This window comes from Rana temporaria, chromosome 6, assembly GCF_905171775.1.
Source record: "Rana temporaria chromosome 6, aRanTem1.1, whole genome shotgun sequence".
NCBI lineage: Eukaryota > Metazoa > Chordata > Amphibia > Anura > Ranidae > Rana > Rana temporaria.
In genome coordinates, this window is record NC_053494.1 from 66,428,721 (window position 1) to 66,450,617 (window position 21,897).

General features: G+C 48.7%; 1 protein-coding gene across 3 annotated transcripts in view; it reads right to left on the bottom strand.

The window, feature by feature from the left end:
- The window catches only part of LOC120943551 (multidrug resistance-associated protein 1-like), a 650,821-nt gene that overhangs the window by 451,334 nt on the left and 177,590 nt on the right, over nt 1-21,897 (bottom strand). For all 3 annotated transcript variants that reach the window (XM_040356917.1, XM_040356914.1, XM_040356915.1), the window contains exon 9: nt 20,498-20,675. In XM_040356917.1, coding sequence (XP_040212851.1) covers nt 20,498-20,675 — 178 coding nt within the window. The remainder of the gene's footprint in view (nt 1-20,497; nt 20,676-21,897) is intronic.

Here is a 21,897-nt window from a genome sequence, read left to right on the forward strand (position 1 = left end):
TGACAAAAAAGAAAATTCTTTTAGACCCCAAAACAGCATTGCTCAACTTGAAACCTGATAATATAACACATATGTATTTTATACTGCTATTGCAGCTCTTCACAGCAGCGAAGCAGACATTAGCAAAGGCCTGGAAATCTCCTAATCTGATAGTGAACGAAGTGAAAGAAAGGATGAATAACTCTATGACCTATGCTAAAATGACAGCAAAAGATACGGACACGATCACCAAGTTTGAGAGAATATGGAAACCTTGGATTACATATGCAATGCCAATATCCTTTAATAATGAAGTACTTATGCCATGGTAGCCTAAGCATTACAATTACCTACTGTACTTTTTAGCCAGTGGCAGTGGAACTCGGCCTAGTCTTGCAGACTCCTTTATTTAACCCCCACCCCTTTTTTTTATTATTTCTTTCTGTTTTTAGATTCACTATTATATTTTCGAAATCTCGTATTTGTAGTTCAGCTAATCTTTTCTCAATAACTGGGCTCCTCCATGCCTCTTATCAGTTTTGGTCGCTCTCTCTGCACTGTCTCCAGTTCACCATTACCTTTTTTTTTTAACTGGTGCCCAAAACTGAATTTCATATTTTAGATAAGGTCTTCCTAATTATTTGTACAGGAGCAAAGTTATCTCACTCTCTGCAGTCCATACCCCTTAAAAAAAAAAAGATTTTGCTTGATTTAGAAACCGCAGCTTGGTATTGTATGCCATTATTAAGGTTATGATCAACCAGCACACTCTTTTTTTAAGCCCCCGAGTGCATAACTTTACATTTATTAACACTAAACCTCATTTGCCACACAGTTACCCAATTAAACCCTTGACCTCTGGAAGACTTACCCCCCTTCAAGACCAAGTAATTTTTTTCAATACAGCACTACGTTACTTTAACTGACAATTGCGCAGTCATGCAATGCTGTACCGAAATAAAATGTATGTAATTTTTTTCCCCACAAAGAGCCTTCTTTTGGTAGTATCTGATCACCACAATGGCACTGTCCTAATCGGTGTGACGCGGCGCTGCATTGATTTCAAAAAGTAGTTTCTGTACTACTTTCTGCAATTTCGGCCCGCAATTTACATTGACATCTGTGCAGAAACTGCACAGATGTCTTTGTAATCGCGGTCGAAATCGGGACCGACAAGCGGGAGTGAAATCATGCGAGTTCAGCTGAACTCGCACGGCGTAATTTCCGCAGCCCGGTGTGAAGCTGGGCTTAAACATAGAATGTGTTTTGGATTATGTGAAGGACTTCAACGGTTCATATCCTCTGATGATTCATTAAATAAAGACTTTAAAATATATATCATTATTTTGACAGTGCAACATTTTCTCTTTATTTCCTTGTACTATACTGTATATTTAAAGGTAAATCTAAAAGAAATTGAATAAGAAAATAGTATAATGTATGGCCAGCTTTAGGTGATGCAATTAGAGAGAGTACATCCATCTCCTTACTTGAGTCACAGACAGCAATAAAAACCTAAATTAAAGGGGTTGTAAAGGTTTGTTTTTTATTTTCTAAATAGGTTCCTTAATGCTAGTGCATTGTTGGTTCACTTACCTTTTCCTTTGATTTCCCTTCTAAATGTTTTTTTTTCTTTGTTTTCTTTGTCTAAATTTCTCACTTCCTGTTCCTCCTCAGTAAGGTGTTCAGTAAGCTGTTCCAAATGACTTTCCACTGCTCAGATTATGGTGGAAAGCTTACTGAGGAGAAACAGGAAGTGAGAAATTCAAACAAAGAAAAAAAAACATTTAGAAGGGAAATCGAAGGAAAGGGTAAGTGTACTTACAATGCACTAGCTTAAAGGAACCTATTTAGAAAATAAAAGACAAACCTTTACAACCCCTTTAAAGGAATAACCAGCATGCCTTAAAAGGGGTTGTAAAGCTTTGCGTTTTTTCACCTTAATGCACCCTATGCATTAAGGTGAAAAAACGCCTTTCAATTTCGGGCCCCCTAGCCCCCCCCCGTTTTACTTACCTGAGCCACGAAACTTTGTGGGCATGAAAAAAAACAAAAAACCTTCACCCCAAACAAGCAGAGCTCCTCAACGGAGGAGGTGCAAACTCAAACAGCCGCCTGCAAAACCTTGCGGCCAAAGGAAGCATCAGAAGATGCACTCACATCAACCTTGTAAAATTTGGAAAAGGTGTGAACGGACGACCAAGTTGCCGCTCTACACACCTGTGAAACAGACACTTTGTGTCGGAAAGCCCAGAAAGCACCAATTGCCCTGGTCGAATGCGCCATGACAGGGAAAAGAGGCGCCCGCCCCTTAAGGGCGTAGGCCTGGATGACGGTCTGCCTGATCCACGAAAAAATGGTGGCCGGCGAGACCGCCAGGCCCTTCTGCGGACCAGATACCGCCACAGTGAGTCAGATCTCCGGAACGGAGCTGTAGCATACAGGTACACCCGTAGGGCACGTACCAGGTCCAAAGTATGCATCGCAACTTCCTTGGGATGCGACGGTCTAGGACACAAGGACAGAAGTACAATGTCCTCATTCAGGTAAAAAACAAACCACCTTCGGAAGAAAAGAAGGTTGCGGGCGTAGCACCGCTTTATCCTTGTGGAGGACCAAGTATGGAGACTTGCAAGACAAGGGCGCCAACTCCGAAACACGTCTGACAGATGTAATGGCTACTAGAAAAGCCACCTTCTGAGATAGCGTCAAAAGAGGCATTTCTGACGTTCTCAAAAGGAGGCTCCTAAAGAGCCGAGAACACCAGATTCAAATCCCACGGAGGAAGCGGTGGTCTAATCGGGGGAAGCACATGTCGAACCCCCTGCACAAAGGTACCTTCCAGCGAGTGGATCGCCAAGGGACGTTGAAAGAAAACAGCCAATCTGTCCCTTAATGGTGCTTAAGGCAAGTTTCTGATCCACTCCACGCTGTAAAAACAGCAGGACCCTGCAAACCGAATAAGTCTGTGGATGTCACTCCATCTCCTCGCACATGTAGGCCTTCCAAGTGCGATGGTAGATCTCCCGCGAAGAAGACTTCCATGCCCTCGGCATGGTTGAAATGACCGAATCTGACAGACCTCGGTCTCTTCGCACCTGACTGTAAAGCAGGATGAAGTATGGGACCTTGAGACAGAAGGTCCTCCCTCATTGGCAACCGCCAGGGTGCATCCGCCACCAGGCGCACAAGGTTGGCGTACCAGGGATGCCAGGTCCAATATGGAAATATTAGAATCACCGGGACCCCCCCTGTGTCCACTCTGCAGAGCAGACGAGGAAGCAACTTCAGCGGGGAAAGGCATACAATTAGTCGATACTGACCCCACGGGGCCACCAACGCGTCTGCCCAAGGATCTCTGGACCTGGCCACGAACCTCGACACCTTGTGATTGAGTCGAGAAGCCAGGAGATCCACGTCCGGCATGCCCCACCTCCGGCAAAGGAGTTGAAACACCTCTGGATGTAACGACCATTCCCCTTGGTCCAGCATCTGGCAACTTAGATAGTCCGCCTGCCAGTTTTCTACGCCCAGAATGTAAACGGCTGACAGAGCCGGCACGCTCCTTTCCGCCCACCTTAGGATGTAAGCGACCTCTGGCACCGCAGCCAAGCTCAGTGTTCCCCCCTGATGGTTGACATAGGCCACCGCCGTGGCGTTGTCCGACTGGATCCTGTTCGGACGTCCTCGTAGCCTCTGCGACCACGAGGAGAGGCACAGCCCGATCGCTCAAAGTTCTAGTACATTGATCGGCAGGCGAGATTCGTCCAGAAGCCCAGCGACCCTGGGCCGAATGGACCCCCCCAACCTGTGAGGCTGGCGTCTGTCATGATCACAGACTAATGAAAAGGAACGAACGACTTCCCGGACTGAAGAGTCGGGGATCTCAGCCACCAAATCAGGGAAGCCCTGACCAGGTGATTTACCTGGATCTGACGATCCAGACACAATGGAGATCTGTTCCATTTGGACAGGATCTCTTTCTGTAATACTCGTGTGGAATTGGGCATACGGTACTGCTTCGAAGGAGGCCACCATAAGAACTCGCATGCAAAAAACGGAGACGACCACCATTTGCGGGATGCTAACAATTTCACCGCCGACTGGAGTGTCTGCAACTTCTCCTAACCCCAAGACCTTTGCCTCCGAGGAGTCCAGGATCAACCCTAGGTACTTCAGATGCCGAGTCGGTACCAACAGCGACTTCTGGATGTTCAGTATCCAACCAAATTCCCGGAGGGTCTGACTGTTCTCCTCTAATTCTGAGCCAGAAGCAGCTCTCAGAAGATAGTCTAGGTAGCCTACGATAGCAATGCCTCACTGTCTTAGCAAAGCCAGAATCGGGGCTAGCACCTTGGTGAACACTCTCGGTGCTGATGCTAGGCCAAAGGGAAAAGCCACAAACTGATAGTGGTCTTCACCGATCGCAAAGCGCAGAGACCTCTGATGTCTGGTGCAGATGGGGACATGCAAGTATGTGCCATTGATGTCCAGGGACACCAAAAAGTCCCCCAGATGGAGCACAGCAACCATTGATCGAATGGATTCCATCCTGAACTTTTGCACCCTCACAAAGGCATTGAGTGCCTTGAGGTCCAAGATTGGACGGACCCCGTCCTTCTTTGGGACTACAAACAAGATTTGAATAGAAACCCTGAAACCTTTCCTCTAGGGGCACAGGTAAAATTACTCCGCACCTGAGCAAGTCTTGTACTGCTCCCATCAAAGCAGACCGACGAGCTGAAAGGAGAGGTAGATTTGAAGGAAAGAATCGGTTTTTGCGGACAAGAAAAAAAACTCGATCTTGTACACCGAAGTGACCACCTCGCAGACCCACTGGTTGGAGAGCAGGGAGGTCCACCGAGCTGCAAACGCACAAAGCCATCCCCCCACCCTTGAGTCGGGCGGGGGCAAAACTTCATGCGGTAGCAGGCTGGTTAGCCAGCTTGTTCGGCTTGGGCACCCAGTGATGCTTCTGTCCCCCAGCTGGAGCTTTGTCAGTCTGGGAAGATCTGCTGGCTGACCCTGATTGACGAAAATACCGCTTCTGCATGGAATAGAAGGGCCCCTTTTTACGGCGCGACTCCTTTCTCTTAGAGGATTGCGGGAGAAGTGTGCTCTTACCTCCAGTGACATCCTTAATAATGTCGTCCAGTGAGGTACCAAAAAGCCTCCCACCTTTGAAGGGCAAATCTGCCAGAGCTTTTTTGGATGCTTGGTCAGCGGACCAGCATTTCAGCCAAACCAGGCGGCGCAGTACCACCGCAGATACAGAGGCTCTGGAGATCAAGGGGGCCGCATCCAGAGTAGCATCATAGACATACACAAGGCCCTGTACCAATTGGTCAGCCAGTCGTATGCACTCCAGGGGAAGCTGATGCTCCTCTATAGTCTGAATGGGCAAAGATTTTGCAACAGTGAGTGTCAGACACCAAAGTTGCAGCCAATATAGGTCGCAACGATGACCTCAGCATGGTGAACATGGAGTGGATCACCGCTTCGGACCTATTATCAGTAGGGTCCTTAAAGGCAGGGGTCCCCTCTACTGGGAGAGTGGTTACCTTATTTAGCCGAGAGACTGGGGGGTCTACGACCAGAGGAGAGGCCCATTTTTTCAAAAGGATAACGGACCGCAATGCGCTGAGGAACCACAAAAGACTTCTGCGGCCGTTCCCATTCCTTATCAATAAACTTATCAAAAAAAGCAACACAAGGAAAAACCTTCAACCCAAAAGAGACAGACCCCTCTGTGGAAGTCCCAGCTGTATCTTCCAGCTTAAGAGAGACCCTCACAGCATCAATAAGTGCACTCACAAGTGCTCTGTCTTGCACTGACCCGGACGATGGAAAAAAGGCCAGATACTGACTAACTGATATTCACCCACTGACAGCCCTCAGGGACTAAGTGAAAAAACACTTAAGAAGTCCACCCTCCTTGCTGCACTGACCGGAGGGGGGTTACCCAGAGGACTCACCACCCAGAGGGAGACCGCTCAGCACCGCTGCCCACCTTCCTTGTATCCATAGCGTGTGTGAGGAAAAAGCTGTGAGGAAAAACTGAGGAGAATGAGCTGTGCGCCGTTCAGAAAGCCACTGCTAGAGGCCAAAATCCACACCAAAATGGCCGCCAGACGCCTCAGATAAACGGGTGCGGACCACAAGCAAATGGCCGCCCGCAATACCGACCTGCGCCACAGCGCGGCCACGGCAAAATGGCCATCCATGGAAATTTCAATGGAGAAAGGCAGGCACACAAAATATGGCGTAGGCGCTGTAAAAATTGTGCCTGAGCACCACAATGTGGACGAGAAGGCCGTGGCAGGGACCTTCCCAGGAGACAGACCCCGCCCCCCTTCACAGAAAGCGGACCTCTGTGCCCTACAGGGACCCGGAGCCCGCCCCATAGGTACACCCCGGTCGCAGCGGACCCTAGGGCAGGAGGGGAAATGGTGAATGGGTGAAAGAGCAGGGAAAGGGAGGACAGGAAAACCCCTTAAACCCAGGAATGCCCAGCCGTTCCATCACGCCGAGGCAGGAGAAACCATACTTACCAGTCCTTGCGAGGATATGCTGGCGCGTCTCTGACAGACCCACAACCGATGGTACGGAGTAGCTGTCGGCCTGGTCCACTGTGAGTGAGACAACAGCAGCCCAGTCATATGTGGACCCTGGAGCATATGCTCACCGGCCACCCCTGGAGCCATGGAGTATGTCGTGGCCAACCCAGCGTGTAGCTGAGGACTGCTCACGCTCAATGGCTGGACTGGGGAGACTACAAGGATCTATAATATCCAGCCTGACACCCAGCCGGCAGTTGATGGAAGAATCACAAAAATTTCAAATTTTTTTTTTTTTAAAACATTTCCTCAGGACTCTGGGCCCAAAAGGGAGCCATGTCCTTCTCTGCTAGGCAGAAAAAAACTGATCTGCATACTGCAGGGTAAGGGGTTATGACCAGAGGGATCGCCCCCTGGGCGGGGCTGTTAAAGTTACATGTTTTAAGATAACCAACATGTTCTGCCTAGTCCTCTCCTATGAACAGGAACATAACCCAAATGTCAAGATTTAAGGAGCCGTGTCCGTCCATGGATGAAAAATAGGATTTTTTGTACTAATCGTAAAATCCTTTTCTCTGAGTCCATGGACGGACGCAGCTCCTTAAATCTTGACAAGTGGGTTATGTTCCCTGTTTACAGGAGAGGACTAGGCAGAAACATGTTAGATAATTTAATACACGTTACAATAACAAAGTTGAACAGCCCCAACCAGGGGGCGGTCCCTCCAGACATAAGCATCCTCACTGCAGCATGCAGCCTTAGTTTGTAACAAGCAGTACAAACCTAAAAAGGAGGGGTGGGTGCTGTGTCCGTCCATAGACTCAGAGAAAAGGATTTTACGGTGAGTACAAAAAAAATCTTATTTTCTCTTATCGTCCATGGACGGACACAGCTCCTTAAATCTTAACAAGTGGGACGTCCCCAAGCAGTGTCAAAAACGAGGGGTGTGAAATATATCAGTAAAACCCATTTTAACTTCACCCCAAAACAAGCAGAGCTCCTTAACTGAGGAGGTGCAACTTTAAACAGCCGCCGGCAAAAACTAGCGGCCGAAAAAAGCATCAGAAGATGCACTCACAGCAACCATGTAAATTCTGGAAAAAGCGTGAATGGACAAGCAAGTCGCCGCCTCGCACACCTGTGAGACCAACGCATGATATCGGAAAAAAAAACGAGGTAGCACCAATTGCCCTGGTCAAAAGTGCCGTGACCGGAAAGGGGGGCCCGCCCCTAAGAGCATAGGCCTGTATGACAGCCTACCTGATCCACCAAGAAATGGTGGTCGACGAGACCGCCAGGCCCTTTTGTGGACCAGACGACACAAAAGACAGTCAAGCACCAATTGCCCTGGTCGAAAGCGCCGTGACCGGAAAGGGGGGCCCGCCCCTAAGAGCATAGGCCTGTATGACAGCCTGCCTGATACACCAAGAAATGGTGGTCGACAAGACCGCCAGGGCCTTTTGTGGACCAGACGACACAAAAAGACAGTCAGAACTCCGAAACAGAGCCGTTGCAGGCTGGTACACCCGCAAAGCGCGTACCATGCCTAAAGGAGGAAGTATGGGACCTCGAGACAGAGGGACCTCCCACCCTGGCAACCGCCAGGGTACCTCCGCTACCAGGTGCCTGATATTAGCGTACCAAGGATGCCGAGGTCAATCTGGAGCGATTAGAATCATCGGGATCTCCTCAGCCTCCACTCTGTGGAGCAGCCGAGGAAGCAACTACAATGGAGGAACGGCAAAAAGTCACCGATACAGACCCCACAGAGCCACCAGGGCGACTTGCACGTCTGTACCAGATCACTAGACCTGGCCACTAACTTTGACACCCTTGCGGTGGAGACGAGCGGCCAGGAGATCCATGCCCTGTGAGGCTCACCTCCTGCAAGGGAGCTGAAAAACCCCAAGCATAAAGACCAGTCGCCCTGGTCCAGCATCTGGCAACTCCAGTAGTCCGCCTGCCGGTATACCCGATGATAGACCAAAGCCACGGCCGTGGCGTTGGCCGGCTGAAACCAGATCGGACGACCTTGCAACCTCCTCGAACACGAGGAGAAGCATAGCCTGTTTGCCAAAATAGTAGGACAATGAACGGTAGACAGCACCTGGTATTCCCAGGCGGTCTCCCACCCAAGCACTAGCCAGGTCCGACCCTGGGTAGCTACTGAGACCAGACGAGAGTGGGAGGTGTGGCCGTAGGTTCACGCAAGTCCAGCGACTTAGGGCCGACTGGACCCCCCAGGTTCACAACCTGTGAGGCTGGCATCCGTCGTAAACACGACCACTGGAAGGAACAAACAATTTTTCCGGACCGAAGAGTCGGGGATCTCTGTCACCAACTCAGAGAGACTCTGACTAGGTGGCGCACCGGAATCTGATGATTTCAGAGACCAGAGATTTTTACCACCTGGACAGTATTTTCCGTGGAAAACCTGAGTGTGGAACTGGGTATACAGTACCGCCTCGAAGGAGGCTACCCAAAGGCCCCGGACCAGCAGGCGCTCGGAGAGAAGACAGATTGCGTGATGCCAATACCTTCACCACAGATTGAAGAGCCTGCAATTTATCCAGGGGAAGAAGGACCTTCGCCACCGAGGAGTCCGGATCAACCCTAGATACTCCAACACCGAGTCGGAACCTAGCATGCCCATAGTTTGAACCCTGGGTCGCACACATGAAGGGCAGGCTTGCTGCCACTGAGCTACACCTTCTGGCCTAAACGTTTAACACCCACCCGAATATTCAGACGGTCTGAATGGGAATAACATCCACTAGATCTGAGACAGAAGCTGCTCTCAGAAGAAAGTCGTCCAAGTAGCCAATGAGACAAAGCCTCGCTGTCCCAACAAAGTTAGGATAAGTGCGAGCTCCCAGCTGAAAACCCATGGTGCTGACGCCAGATCAAAAAGGGAGGGCCACAGGCTAACAGAGACCCTCTCTCATCACAAAGCACAGAAAAAAAAACACTGACCTGCGCAAAACGGGACATGCATGTATGCGTGCCTGATGTCCGAGGACGCCAGGACGTCCCCCAGATGGAGCGCAGCTACCACCGAACGAATGGATTTCATGCGGCACTACCCGACGTTCACAAAAAGTATTTAGGGCCTGAGGAGAAAACCCCAAACCTCTCGTCCTGCAGGAAAGGTAAAATTAACCCGCAGCTTAGCAAATCCCACACTGCCCAAGGCAGACCGACGGGCCGGGAGAGGAAGACACGAGGAAAGAACTTTGTTCTGTGGATAGGAGGAAACCCTATCTAGTACTTCGAAGAGACCACCTTGCAGACCCACTGGTCGGAGAGCAGGGAGGTTTCACCGAATTGTGAACCTGCAAGCCGCCCCTCCCACCTAGAGACAGGGAGGGAAGGCTACATACATTGGCAGGATTTGGGTGCCGGTGTGATCGGCTTACGCACCCAGGGACAGATTAGTCCCCCAGCTGGGCCTTTGACGGCCTGGGAGGGTTGCCTCTAAATAATACACACACATAGTGTGTATGTATATTATGTAGGTGTATGCACACATGCCTTTGGAGGAAACCGGAGTACCCGGAGGAACCCACGCAGACACAGGGAGCGACAATGCAAGCTCCAGGCAGATTGGTGTCAGTGTCCGGATTCGGTGTCCGGATTCGAACCAATGACTCTCTTGCTGCCAAGTTATGAAGTTAACCACTACACCTCCGTGTGCATAGAACCATTCTGAAACCGAAGCCCTGGATAACAAGGGCGCAGCATTCAATGAAGCATCACAGACCAAATGAGGCCCTGGACCAGCTGATCCGCTAGCCTAATAACTTCAGGAGAGAGTCGGTGCTCCTCCACTGTCTGGTGCAAAATGCTCACTCCGTGAGTTGTATACAGCACTAGGGGTCAGGACTACTCCAAAATGGCCGCCGAGTGTTCAGAACGCGGCCACAGGAAAATGGCTGACCGCAATGTAAGCTGTGCCATAGCGCGGCTACGACAACATGGCCGCCAATGGAGGTTTTTAATGTAATTGAAAAACCTCCCATAAAATGGCGCCAGCGCCAACTGAAACCCCAGAGTAGTGGCCACAATAGGCCGCAAGTCAGACCCCAGCATGGTAAACATGGAACGGGTCAGTATTTTGGATCTTCTGTCAGTCAGACCCATACAAGCGGGGGTTCCCGCAATAGGAAGAGTGGTCACCTATACATGACACCCGGAGGGTCCACCACCGAAGAAGAAGCCCACCTTTTGAAAAGGCTCTCCTCAAAGGGGCACTGAACCGCCCGGCGGTGAGGGACTACAAAAGCCCTCAGCGGCTGTTCTCATTCCGCCTCTTAGAAATGATCAAAGAATCCCATCTCAGACCTGGTCTATTGTAGGTTTGCATCTGCCTCCCCGGGCTTTGCTGGTATTGTTGAACAAGATAACAGCCATATTAGTGGATTTTGCCTCAGATCACATGATCCTGCTGGGTGATTTTAACATGGCCCCTGATCCGAGCATGGACAGGATGGCGGGTGCGGGTCCCTCCTCCCCGGGTCTGACCTCCTGGGCTGAGGCCTACGGCTTGACTGACGTCTGGCGGTGGAGACACCCTCAGGCGCGGGCCTACACCTGCCACTCTGCCTCACATGCCTCCTTCTCCCGTATAGATCTGGTGTTTGCGGGACAAATCGGTTCTGTCTAAGATCAGGGAGGTCAAGATACTGCCTAGGGGTATCTGGGACCATGCTCCCCTGTTAGTGAGCTTGGGTGACCCGGGATCCCCGAGTAGGCTGTGGAGGCTCTCAAGGTTTTGGATTCCGGATCAGGATGTGGACTCCCAATTCACAGGGGTGCTGGAGAGGTTTTGGGCCACTAATTCGGACACGGCCTCCCTTGTGGTAGTTTGGGATGCTTTCAAGGCCTTTACAAGTGGTCAGTACCAGACCATTATAGCCCGGGTCAGCCGGGGGAGGCGTTCTGCGTTGGTTGCAGCCGAGGATGCTGCCGCTGCGCAGGAGGCACTCTATGTTCGCTCACGGGACCCCCAACACTACACAAACCTCAAGAGCCTCCAGGTTTTGACCAGAGAGGTTCTGTCCCTTTGCACTTCCCTGACTCAAAAAAAAACTACTCGCTCAGTCCCAACGTATATTTGAGCAGGGGTAGAGGTCGGGTAGGCTCCTCGCCTGGCTCTCTAGAGAGCGGTCGGGTGGCATAGCCATCTCCCATATTCTCGGACCGGACGGGGATCTCCTCTACACCTCGGAGGAGATCAACCGTTGCTTTGCCACGTACTATCAAAGGCTATACACATCACAGGTGACCTTCAGGGATGACGAATTAGCTACCTACCTTGATGAGGTTGACGTTCCTGTCCTGACTGACAAATACAGGGATACCCTCGACACACCTATCTCTCTGGACGAAATACTTAAAGCACTCAAAGTCATGCAACCAGGCAAGACACCTGGACCTGACGGTCTGCCTGTAGGAGCTTTACAAGCAATACCCCAACGTTTTAGCTGTTAGGCTGCGGGAGATGCTGGCGGCTGCTAAACGCCTGCATTCTCTCCCCCTATCCATGGGTGATGCAGTTATTGTTGTTATCCCGAAGCCGGGTAAAGACCCCTCCCTGTGCCCCTCCTATAGGCCCATTTCATTATTGAACGTCGACGCCAAGTTGCTAGCTAAGGTCCTGGCCAATAGGTTAAACACAATTATTACGGCATTGGTGAACCCTGATCAAACGGGTTTCATGCCAGGCAGGGGTACCGACGTAAACCTTAGGAGACTCTTTACCCATATAGCCAGGGCGGACGCTGCAGCGCCGAAAAGGCCTTTGACTGTTGAGTGGAGGTATCTGTGGGAGGTCCTTACTAAATTTGGTTTTGGCACCAGGTTCATCTCATGGGTCAAACTACTTTACACGGCCCCTTTAGGCTAGGGTCTGCACCAATGCTTGCCTCTCGGAACCATTCCCACTGGGCCGCGGCACGAGACAGGGCTGTCCCCTCTCTCCGGGCCTGTTCGCTCTGACCATAGAACCCCTGGCTGCCCTTATTAGAGCTGACGGGGAGATACAGGAAATACAAGTTGGCGCTATCCACGAAAAAATTTCTCTTTACGCAGACGATGCCCTGCTCTGCCTGGCTGATTCGTCCACCTCCCTCAGCAAGGCTTTGGCCCAATTTGACTGCTTTGCCGGATTCTCTGGAGTCCACATTAATTGGGACAAGTCGGAACTCTTTTCACTCCATCCCTCCCCTACTAACTCTACCTTCCAGACGCAGCTTAAATGGGTGGAGGAAATCAAAAATCTTGGGATCAAGATCACTGCGACGTTGGGGGACTTTGTGGCTCGGAACCTCCAGCCTCTTATGTGGCAGGTCGTCACCAAATGTGCGGCGTGGCACTCGCTCCCATTGACCCCGGGAGGTAGGATCAACTTGCTGAAGATGGTGCTCTTGCCCAAATTTTTGTACTATTTTAGGAATACCCTGGTTCATCTTCCCAGGGTTTTTTTCAAGAATTTAGAGGGTCAGTTGGGGACCTTTCTCTGGGCCGGCAGGACTCCCAGGATTGTGAAGAAAACTTTACATTTGCCCCTCTCTAGTGGTGGCTTGGCGCTCCCCAACTTCCAAGTGTATTACTGGGCGGCCGCTTTGGTCACTGTCAGGTGGTGGATCGCCCAACCTAGACAGAACCCGGCGGTCACGCTGGAGGCCGCTATCTTAGGTTCGTACGCCGCCCTCAGCAACCTGCCATTTAGGGGTTTCCAGGCTGCTTCCTCGGTTACAGTCCCTATGAAGACCACGATTAGGGCTTGGAAGGACTCTAGGGAAGTATATGCAAGGCCCTCCCACATCTCCCCTTATATGCCGTTGTGGGGCAATCCTCTATTGCCTCATTTTCACTCCCTGCCCGACCCCTCAGTGTGGGCTGGTAGGGGGATAACTACCCTTAAACACATTGTCAGCAATGGTGGGCTCATGACCTTCCAGGATATGAGAGCCCAATACTGATTGCCGGCGAAATGGACGTTCCGGTACTGGCAGCTACGGCACGCATTTGGGGCCCAGTTCCCGGACAGACTTACACTGGAGTTGGACTCGATGGAGCGGCTCTTGACTTCACATACTATGTGGCGACCTCTCTCCACACTTTACCTTTATCTGACGGTAGCGCATGACTCTAGGTTGACTCGCACCTTTGAGAAGTGGAGGGCTGACATGCCTGGCCTGGATGATGAGAAGTGGGAGGAGTGTGTGTCCACGTTCATCCCGTCACTTATAGCAGCTAGGGACAGGTTTGGTCAGATTAAGTTCTTGCATAGGGCCTACTTACCCCCAAAAGTTTAGCCCGGATAGTCCCCCAAAGAGACCCCCTCTGCCCGCTTAGTAGGGTTAAGGTGGGCTCATTCTGGCACATGGTCTGGTCGTGTCCAGAGATTCAGCCTTACTGGGGTCAAATAGCTGAGGTCCTGGGCGCAATATCTCGACTTCAGGTCCCTTTGGATCCCCTGGTTTTTCTCCTGAGTCACTTGGAGGAGGTTCAGGGGGACAGATACACTAAATTGTTTCTCACTTTCTCCCTGTTCTATGCCAGGAGAGAAATCCTTCTTAAATGGAAAGCGGCGGCACCGCCTACTGTGGAGTCCTGGACTCCCTCTGTAAACAAAGTTCTACAGACTCACCTATGAGAGTAGACAGTGTCCTGCAAAATTTGATAAAGTCTGGTCTGGGTGGATTGATGCTAGGGGCTGATTGTAGCCAGTGCGCCTATCAGTGCGCTGCTCCTGATGACATAACTGCTGCTTCTGCTTATTCCCCCCCCCCCTCCTTTAGGCACTCTGTTCTCTCACTCTTTACAGAATCCCTGAAGGGGGTATAGCACCTGTATAACTAAGGATTGTTCATTATGGTTCATGATGGGGATCGTTTGCCTTTGCTTTTTTTTTTTCTCTCACTTTAAATCTATGTTGTGGTTAGGGATTTTATTCTGTGTTAACTCTTAAGTTGTTTGCTGATTTTTGTACTTCACTGTGCCATCATATCCATGTGATGCTGTAATCCTGTTTTGTCTTTCAATAAAACATCTCTGTTAAAAAAAAAATAAAAAAAATTATCAAAGAAGGGCACAGAAGGAAAAAAACCTACACAGAGCGGTCTGATTTGTGTGATCCAAAAAAGACCGAGCCCTCGGCAGAAACCCAGCTGCACTATCCAGCTTAAGAGAGTCCCTTGCAGCAGTGAGAAGCGCACCCATAAATGCCTTATCCTGCTTGTTTTTTGTTTTTTTTTTACTACCCAGGTATCTGGTCCATGGCTCCAGAACAGAGCATTCCCCAGGGGATAACGGGGGAAGGGAGCACTCTTACTGCCCGTCCGCAGTCCACCCCCACCCTGGCACAAACGTGTCCAGGACTAACAATAAAACCTCTGTGGGAATCCCAGGGGCTAACACCTGCTGCCACCACCAGCATGTTGGGGAAGGACCCAGATACCTGTCTCAAAATATTAATAATATTTACATAGTGTATATGTATAATATGCACACCTGTCCTTACAAATAAACACAAGCTCCTAGAGCCCTCTTTTCAGGGCCTCTCACCCACTTGCTGCGCTGATAAGGGGTACCCAGGAGACTCACCTCAGGAGGAGACTGCCCAGCGTTGCGGTCTGCTCTCAGCACACAGTGTGTGAGAGGAAAAGAACCGTGAGGTAACTGTGCGGCATCTGCAGGGACCTGTGTACCAAATGGCGGCAAAATGCAGCATTTAAACAGGAAAAGCCTCCTAGGGCTTTTTAACAGTGAAAAAGCCCTCACAGGAAAGCCCAATACAAAAAAGAAAAAACACAGACCAGATAACACAGTCCCCTCAGGAAGGCCCCCTCCCCCCTGACAGCGGAAATTTTAGCAATGCAGCAAGGGAAAAGGAGCAGGGAAGGGAGGAGAAGAGGACCCCCGAACCCCAGGAATGCCCAGCCATACTAACCCACCGAAGCGGGAGGGACTGTACTTACCCATCCGAGCGAGGACTGGCTGACGCATTCCTGACAGAACTACAACCGCAATGGAGGTAGCCGTCGGCCCGGTCCACTGTGAGTGAGACAACACCACAGCCCAGTCATATTTGGACCTCGGAGCAAAGCTCACCGGCCACCCCAGGAGTCATGGGGTATGGCGTGGCAGACCTAGCCTCTTTGCAAAGGTGTGCCCATGTTGCTGGTCGGACTGAGTAGACTACAACGATCTATATTATCCAGCATGTCTCTGAGCCGACAGTTGAAAGAAGATTTTTCAAGAAAAAGTAAAATAAAATAAAATTTCTCCTCAGGGCGCTGGGCCCAAAAGGGAGCCATACGTCCTTCTCCTTGCTGGGCAGAACGAAACTGAGGCTGCATGCTGCAGTGAGGAGGGTTATGTCTGGAGGGACCGCCCCCTGGGCAGGGCTGTTCAACTCTTTTAAAGCGGAGGTTCACCCAAAAAACAAGTATCGAACATTACATTCAGTATACCTCAAACATGTACAGTACGCCTTTTTTTTTTTGGGGGGGGGGTGTGCATACGGTATTATCTGAATTTTCCACCCGGCTTCGGGGTACTCGCTCCCGCGGGACTGGGCGTTCCTGTGCAGTGCCGCAATGTCATCTGGGACTTCGCCCATATGATTGACGTGCCTGAGAAAAACTCCCCCCGGCGGATAAGGCGTGTCACAACTTTTTGAAAGTAGCCAAACCGTGAGTCGGCTCTATACGGCGCCTGCGCACCGACTAGGAGCCGTGTAGAGCTGACTGCGCAGGCCCCGTATAGAGCCGACTCGTGGTTCGGCTACTTTCGGAAAGTCGTGACGCGCCTTATCCGCCGGTGGGACTTTTTCTCAGGCATGTCAATCATATGGGCGAAGTCCCAGATGACATTGCGGCACTGCACAGGAACGCCCAGTCCCGCGGGAGTGAGTATCTGGAAACCGGGAGGAAAATACAGATAATACCGTATGTACACCCCCCCCCCCAAAAAAAAAAAAAAAAACGGCATATTGTACATGTTTGAGGTATACTGAATGTAATGTTAGATACTTGTTTTTTGGGTGAACCTCCGCTTTAATGTAACATGTATTTAATTATCTAACATGTTTCTGCCCAGTCCTCTCCTGTAAACAGGGAACATAACCCACTTGTCAAGATTTAAGGAGCTGTGTCCGTCCAACCCCTTTAACCACTTCCATACCGGGCACTTACGCACCTTCCTGCCCAAGCCAATTTTCAGCTTTCAGCACTGTCACACTTAGAATGACAATTGCGCGGTCGTGCTACACTGTACCCAAACAATTTTTTTTATCATTTTGTTCCCACAAATAGAGCTTTCTTTTGGTGTTATTTGATCATCTCTGCGGTTTTTATTTTTTGCAAAGAAGAGCGAACATTTAAAAAAAAAAAAACACTATTTTTTACTTTATTTAATAAATATCACAATTTTTAAAAAAAAAAACGCAATAATCATATTGATTGGTTTGCGCAAAAGTCATAGCGTCTACAAAATAGGTGGTAGATTTATGGCATTTTTATTTTATTAATTTTTTTACTAGTATTGGCGGCGATTTGCGATTTTTTTACTGTCACAGCGACATTGCGGCGAACACATCGGACACTTTTGACATGTTTTTGGGACCATTCACATTTATACAGCGATTAATGCTATAAATTGCATTGATTACTGTGTAAATGTGACTGGCAGGGAAGGGGTTAACCACTAGGGGGCGTTGAAAGGGTTAATATGTTCCCTAAAGATGTGTTATAACTGTAGGGGGGAGGGGACTCTCAAGGGGAGGAGACCGATGTGTGTTCCTCTGTACTGGGAACACACATTGGTCTCCTCACCGCTGACAGGAGGTGGATCTGTGCGTTTACACACACAGATCCACACTCCTGCCGTGATTACCGACAATCGCGGGCACCCGGCGGCAATCGCGGCCACCCGCGCCGGGTCATGAGCGTCGCCGCGCGCGCGCCCTAGATCGCCGGAAAACACAGGACGTCATATGACATCCACCCGGATCGAGGAGGGGTTCATGCTGCCGTCATTTTACAATGACGCGGTATGGATGTGGTTAAAGTGTCCCTAAACCCACAACAGTAAAAACAGTCTGTATGTGCAGCATAGCATGCATGTTATACTCGCCGTGGAAATTAAGGGGTTAATCCTCTGCATTGTGTAAAAAGGCACAGATCCTTCCCCTCCTGCACTGTGTATCTGGGGAAGGCCAGCCAACACAGGCAGGGTAGCCAACCTGCACATGCTCAGTTGTGTCTTTTATGCTAGAGAGCACATTTACTAGTTCTCAGAGCTAGCCAGGACACATGATATTAACATCACACATTTGGGCGTGTATACAGGCTGTAGTAGAATTCTCCTATCTGAACTCTCAGCACTGGAGAAACTGTGCAGTTTATCACCCAACTGTGGTATAAATATCATCCAAAAAAGGTATATAGTGGCAGTATCTTAATGTAAAGAAGATTTATAAGCTGTGGGCACTGCAAGGGGGCAGACTACTTTCATATTACTGGATTTAGCAAAACTAAGTACCATACAGGTATATTAAAAACAGAAATGGTAGTCCTTAATATTCGCAAAGATGTGGAAGACAAACTGCCTCAGCAAGGTCCCTCTGTATAAGTGTAGTCCGTAACTCTTATCTAAAGCTGGTCAGTGGGCTGTACGGGAACAAAAATATACAAACTAGATGGATGGAGGGGTCTGTACTGAAGTGTTTGTGCTTTGGGGGGTTGTACATGGGGAGTAGGCAGAGACGAAGGATATAGCAATGTTAGAGAGATATTTACAGTGGGGGGTATGGGCTTCGGAGGGAAATTTGTACTAGAAAGGGAAATGTTTTGTTGTTGTCCCCTTTAAAGTGGCCCATTACTCTCTCCCGACTCCTGTACTCTGTGCAATATGCACTCCTGACCCCTGCACTGTGTTAGATACTCCTGTCCCCTTGACTCTTGCACGTATCTATTAGACTCTTGCTTGTGGCACAATCAAAGCATTTTTTGTGGGTAAAAAGGACTGCTGCATATGTGTCCCGTCTATAGGAGAAGGCCCAGGTTTTAATTAACTATTCCCCTTTTTGGGAGATTTGGGGGGTATTAATCACTTGCCGACCAGTCGCTGTCATACGGCGGCAGGTCGGCTGGTTCCCATGAATTGCTGTAGCTATATGGCTCTCCCTTTAACGGTCAGGGGAGTTCAGAGTGATTTGCTGTTCCTAGTGATTAGGAACAGCAATCTCTCTGTACTCCCAGTCAGTACTGACCTCCCTTCCCCCCTAATTTAGAAACAGCTCCCAGGGAACATGTTTAACCCCTTGATCCTTCCCTGCCAGTAAAATTTATAGATTAATCAGTGCATTTGTATAGCACTGATCACTGCATAAATGTCAGTGGTCCCAAAAAAGTGTCAAATGTGTCCGATCTGTCCGCCGCAATCCTGCTAAAAACCACTGATCACCACCAAACAAAAAACAATTCATATAATTTTGTAGCGCTATAACCTGCACAAATCAATATACGCTTATTGTGATTTTTTTTAGCAAAAGCATGTGAAAGATTGGCCCAAACTGATAAAGAAATTATTTTTTTCATATTTTTTTTGTTTATAGCGCAAAAAAATAAAAAAACAAAAATAAAAATAAAAACAGAGGTGATCAAATACCACCAAAATAAAGCTCTATTTTTGGGAAAAAAGGACATAAATGTTGTTTGGGTACAGCGTTGCACAACCGTGCAATTGTCAGTTAAAGCGACGCAGTGCCGTATCGCAAAAAAAAAAGAGCCGATGCACGTGCCTGGCAGACGCGATGTCCGTCGGGCACCCGCGATTGCTGGTCACAGAGCAGGAATGTGGATCTGCGCGTAAACACCCTGTCAAGGGAGAGGAGACAGATCATGTGTTCCTTGAATATAGGAGTATATAGCACCTCTCCCAGTCAGTCCCCTCCCCCCACAGTTAGAATCACTCCCTAGGTAACCCTTTGATCGCTCCCTAGTGTTAACCCCTTCCCTAGTGTTAACCCTTTGCCTGCCAGTGACATTTATACAGTAATCAGTGCATATTTATAATTTGCTGAATAATGGTCAATGGTTCCAAAAAAGTGTCCGATATTGCCGCAATGTCACAGTCCTGACAAAAATCACAGATCGCCTCCATTACTAGTAAAAAAAAAAAAATAATGCCATAAATCAATAACCTATTTTGTAGGTGCTATAACTTTTGCGCAGACCAATCAAACGCTTATTGCGAATTTTAAATTGAGGTGATCATATACCACCAAAAGAAAGTTCTATTTGTGGGCGGGGGGGGGGGGGGGGATTATCAAAATTTCATACGGGTACAGTGTTGCATGACCGCGCAATTGTCATTCAAAATGTTACAGCGCAGAAAATTGTCCTGGGCAGGAAGTGGGTGAAAATGCCCTGTATTGAAGTGGTTACAGGGGCAAATCTTCCAGTCCTTAATTGGTAAACAATTACTGTCCTTGGGTGCAAGATATGCTAGGTATGTCACGGTTAAGAAGTCCTGGTTATTTCCTTAATTCATCAATTATTTATTCAATTCACTGGGTTCATAAAGGTGCCAAAAGCCATGCACCCATCTATGCTGACTGTGGACAACAACGCAGGACAGAATGTTGAATGATAGCAACAAAAACCGGACAGTGGTTCGAACCCCTCACCACACTATCCAAAATATTGATAAAATACATACAAAAAAAAAAGGCAAGCTTAAAATATAGCCTGTTCGTTTTCTACTTGCTAGACAAAACTAGTTCTCTTTTCTCACTCTGCCAATAAAGATACCATTTAAAAAATGACGTATAATACCGAAATTGACATAATTTGTGAAAGCAACTTTTGAAAATGTTTACTTTGTAATAAGTGGGAGAAAATTTGAGATCATTGTGGAAAGAAAAAGAAGAGTTGATTATGGCTTCATACCTTACGGTAAACAACTCCAATGATGGCAGTTTTTAGCCTCATCCCTGTAACAAAGCAGATGTGGAAATACTTGTGCAAGATGAGTGTCTGAAGGCAGGCACAGAAGAAAAGCAGTCCAGTGTATAGGTATCCCTGCCAGTCTGGGGCACTTTGGTCTCTCACAAATTTTATAAGTAACCTGTTTGAAGAAAAAAGTTTAAATATTATTAGCAGGCTGCATCAAGTAAGGAAATGCTGCATTAATTAGAACATCAGCAGCTGCGATATCCGTTTTAACTGCTTCCTGTGCAGCGATGTACTGGTATGTCGCTGGATAGGAAGGGTGTTATCAGCCGGCGATTCCGACGCCAGTGAAAAGTAATCCGAACGGCTAAAGTGCTGCTGGATTATTTTTATAGCCGGCTGTCTTTACCAGGCCCTCCCAAGTGATCAGTGAACCTGGTAAAGGATGCAGCTGGTGGCTTCGGGCTCCAGGCACACAGTGAGAGGAACTGATGTTGTTCCTCCCAATGTGTAACATCAGAAACCGGGAGAGAAAATAATTGTCACCTCTGGTTTTGGCTTTGTGTTTACTGGGCGATTGATGGCCAGCAAAGCAGCCAGACTGATCTGTGTCTGATCGGACCTGTCACAGCTTATGCGGTCATGTTGTTCATTCCTTGTGACAGCAAGAAAAAAAAAGTGTAAAAAAAAGTTTATTTCAATAAAATAAATACAGAAGAGGAGAGCAAATACCTGGCTTGTGCAAGACCCCTTCCACACTGGGACAGTTTTTCAGACGCTTTAGCGCTGGAAAAAGCCTCTGCTAAGCACCTGAAAACCGCTTTCCATTCATACAAGTGTAACTTTTCACACTGGAGCGGTTCCGAAAAGTCCCGCAACCAGCATCTTTGTATTTAGTGCTTCAAAAATGCCCTGCCCATTGAAATGAATGCTTCCAAAGCACCGCAACATGGGAGTTTTTAAACCCTTCTTTAGCGCCAACACAGTCCCTGTGTAAAATTGGTCTAAAAGGGACATGTTCACTGATAATCAGTGCAGTCTAAACAGTGCTGCCAATCAGTTCCCACCAATGCCTCCTCAGTGCCACCTATCAGTGCCCATCAGTCCAGCCTATCGGTGCCCATCAATGCCACCTTACCTGTGCTCAGTGAAGGCCTGTTGGTATTTGTTTATTTAGCAAAAAATAAAAAATAAACGGTGGTGAATAAATACCACCAAAATAAAGCTCCATTTGTGTGGAAAAAAAAATTGATAAAAATGTCATATGTACAATGTTGCATGACCATGCAATTGTCAAAGTGTGACAGCACTGAAGGGTGAAAATTAGCCTGGGCAGGAAGCAGGTAAAAGTTAGATACAGTAGAACAAGGGTCTCCAAATTACGGCCCTCCAGTTGT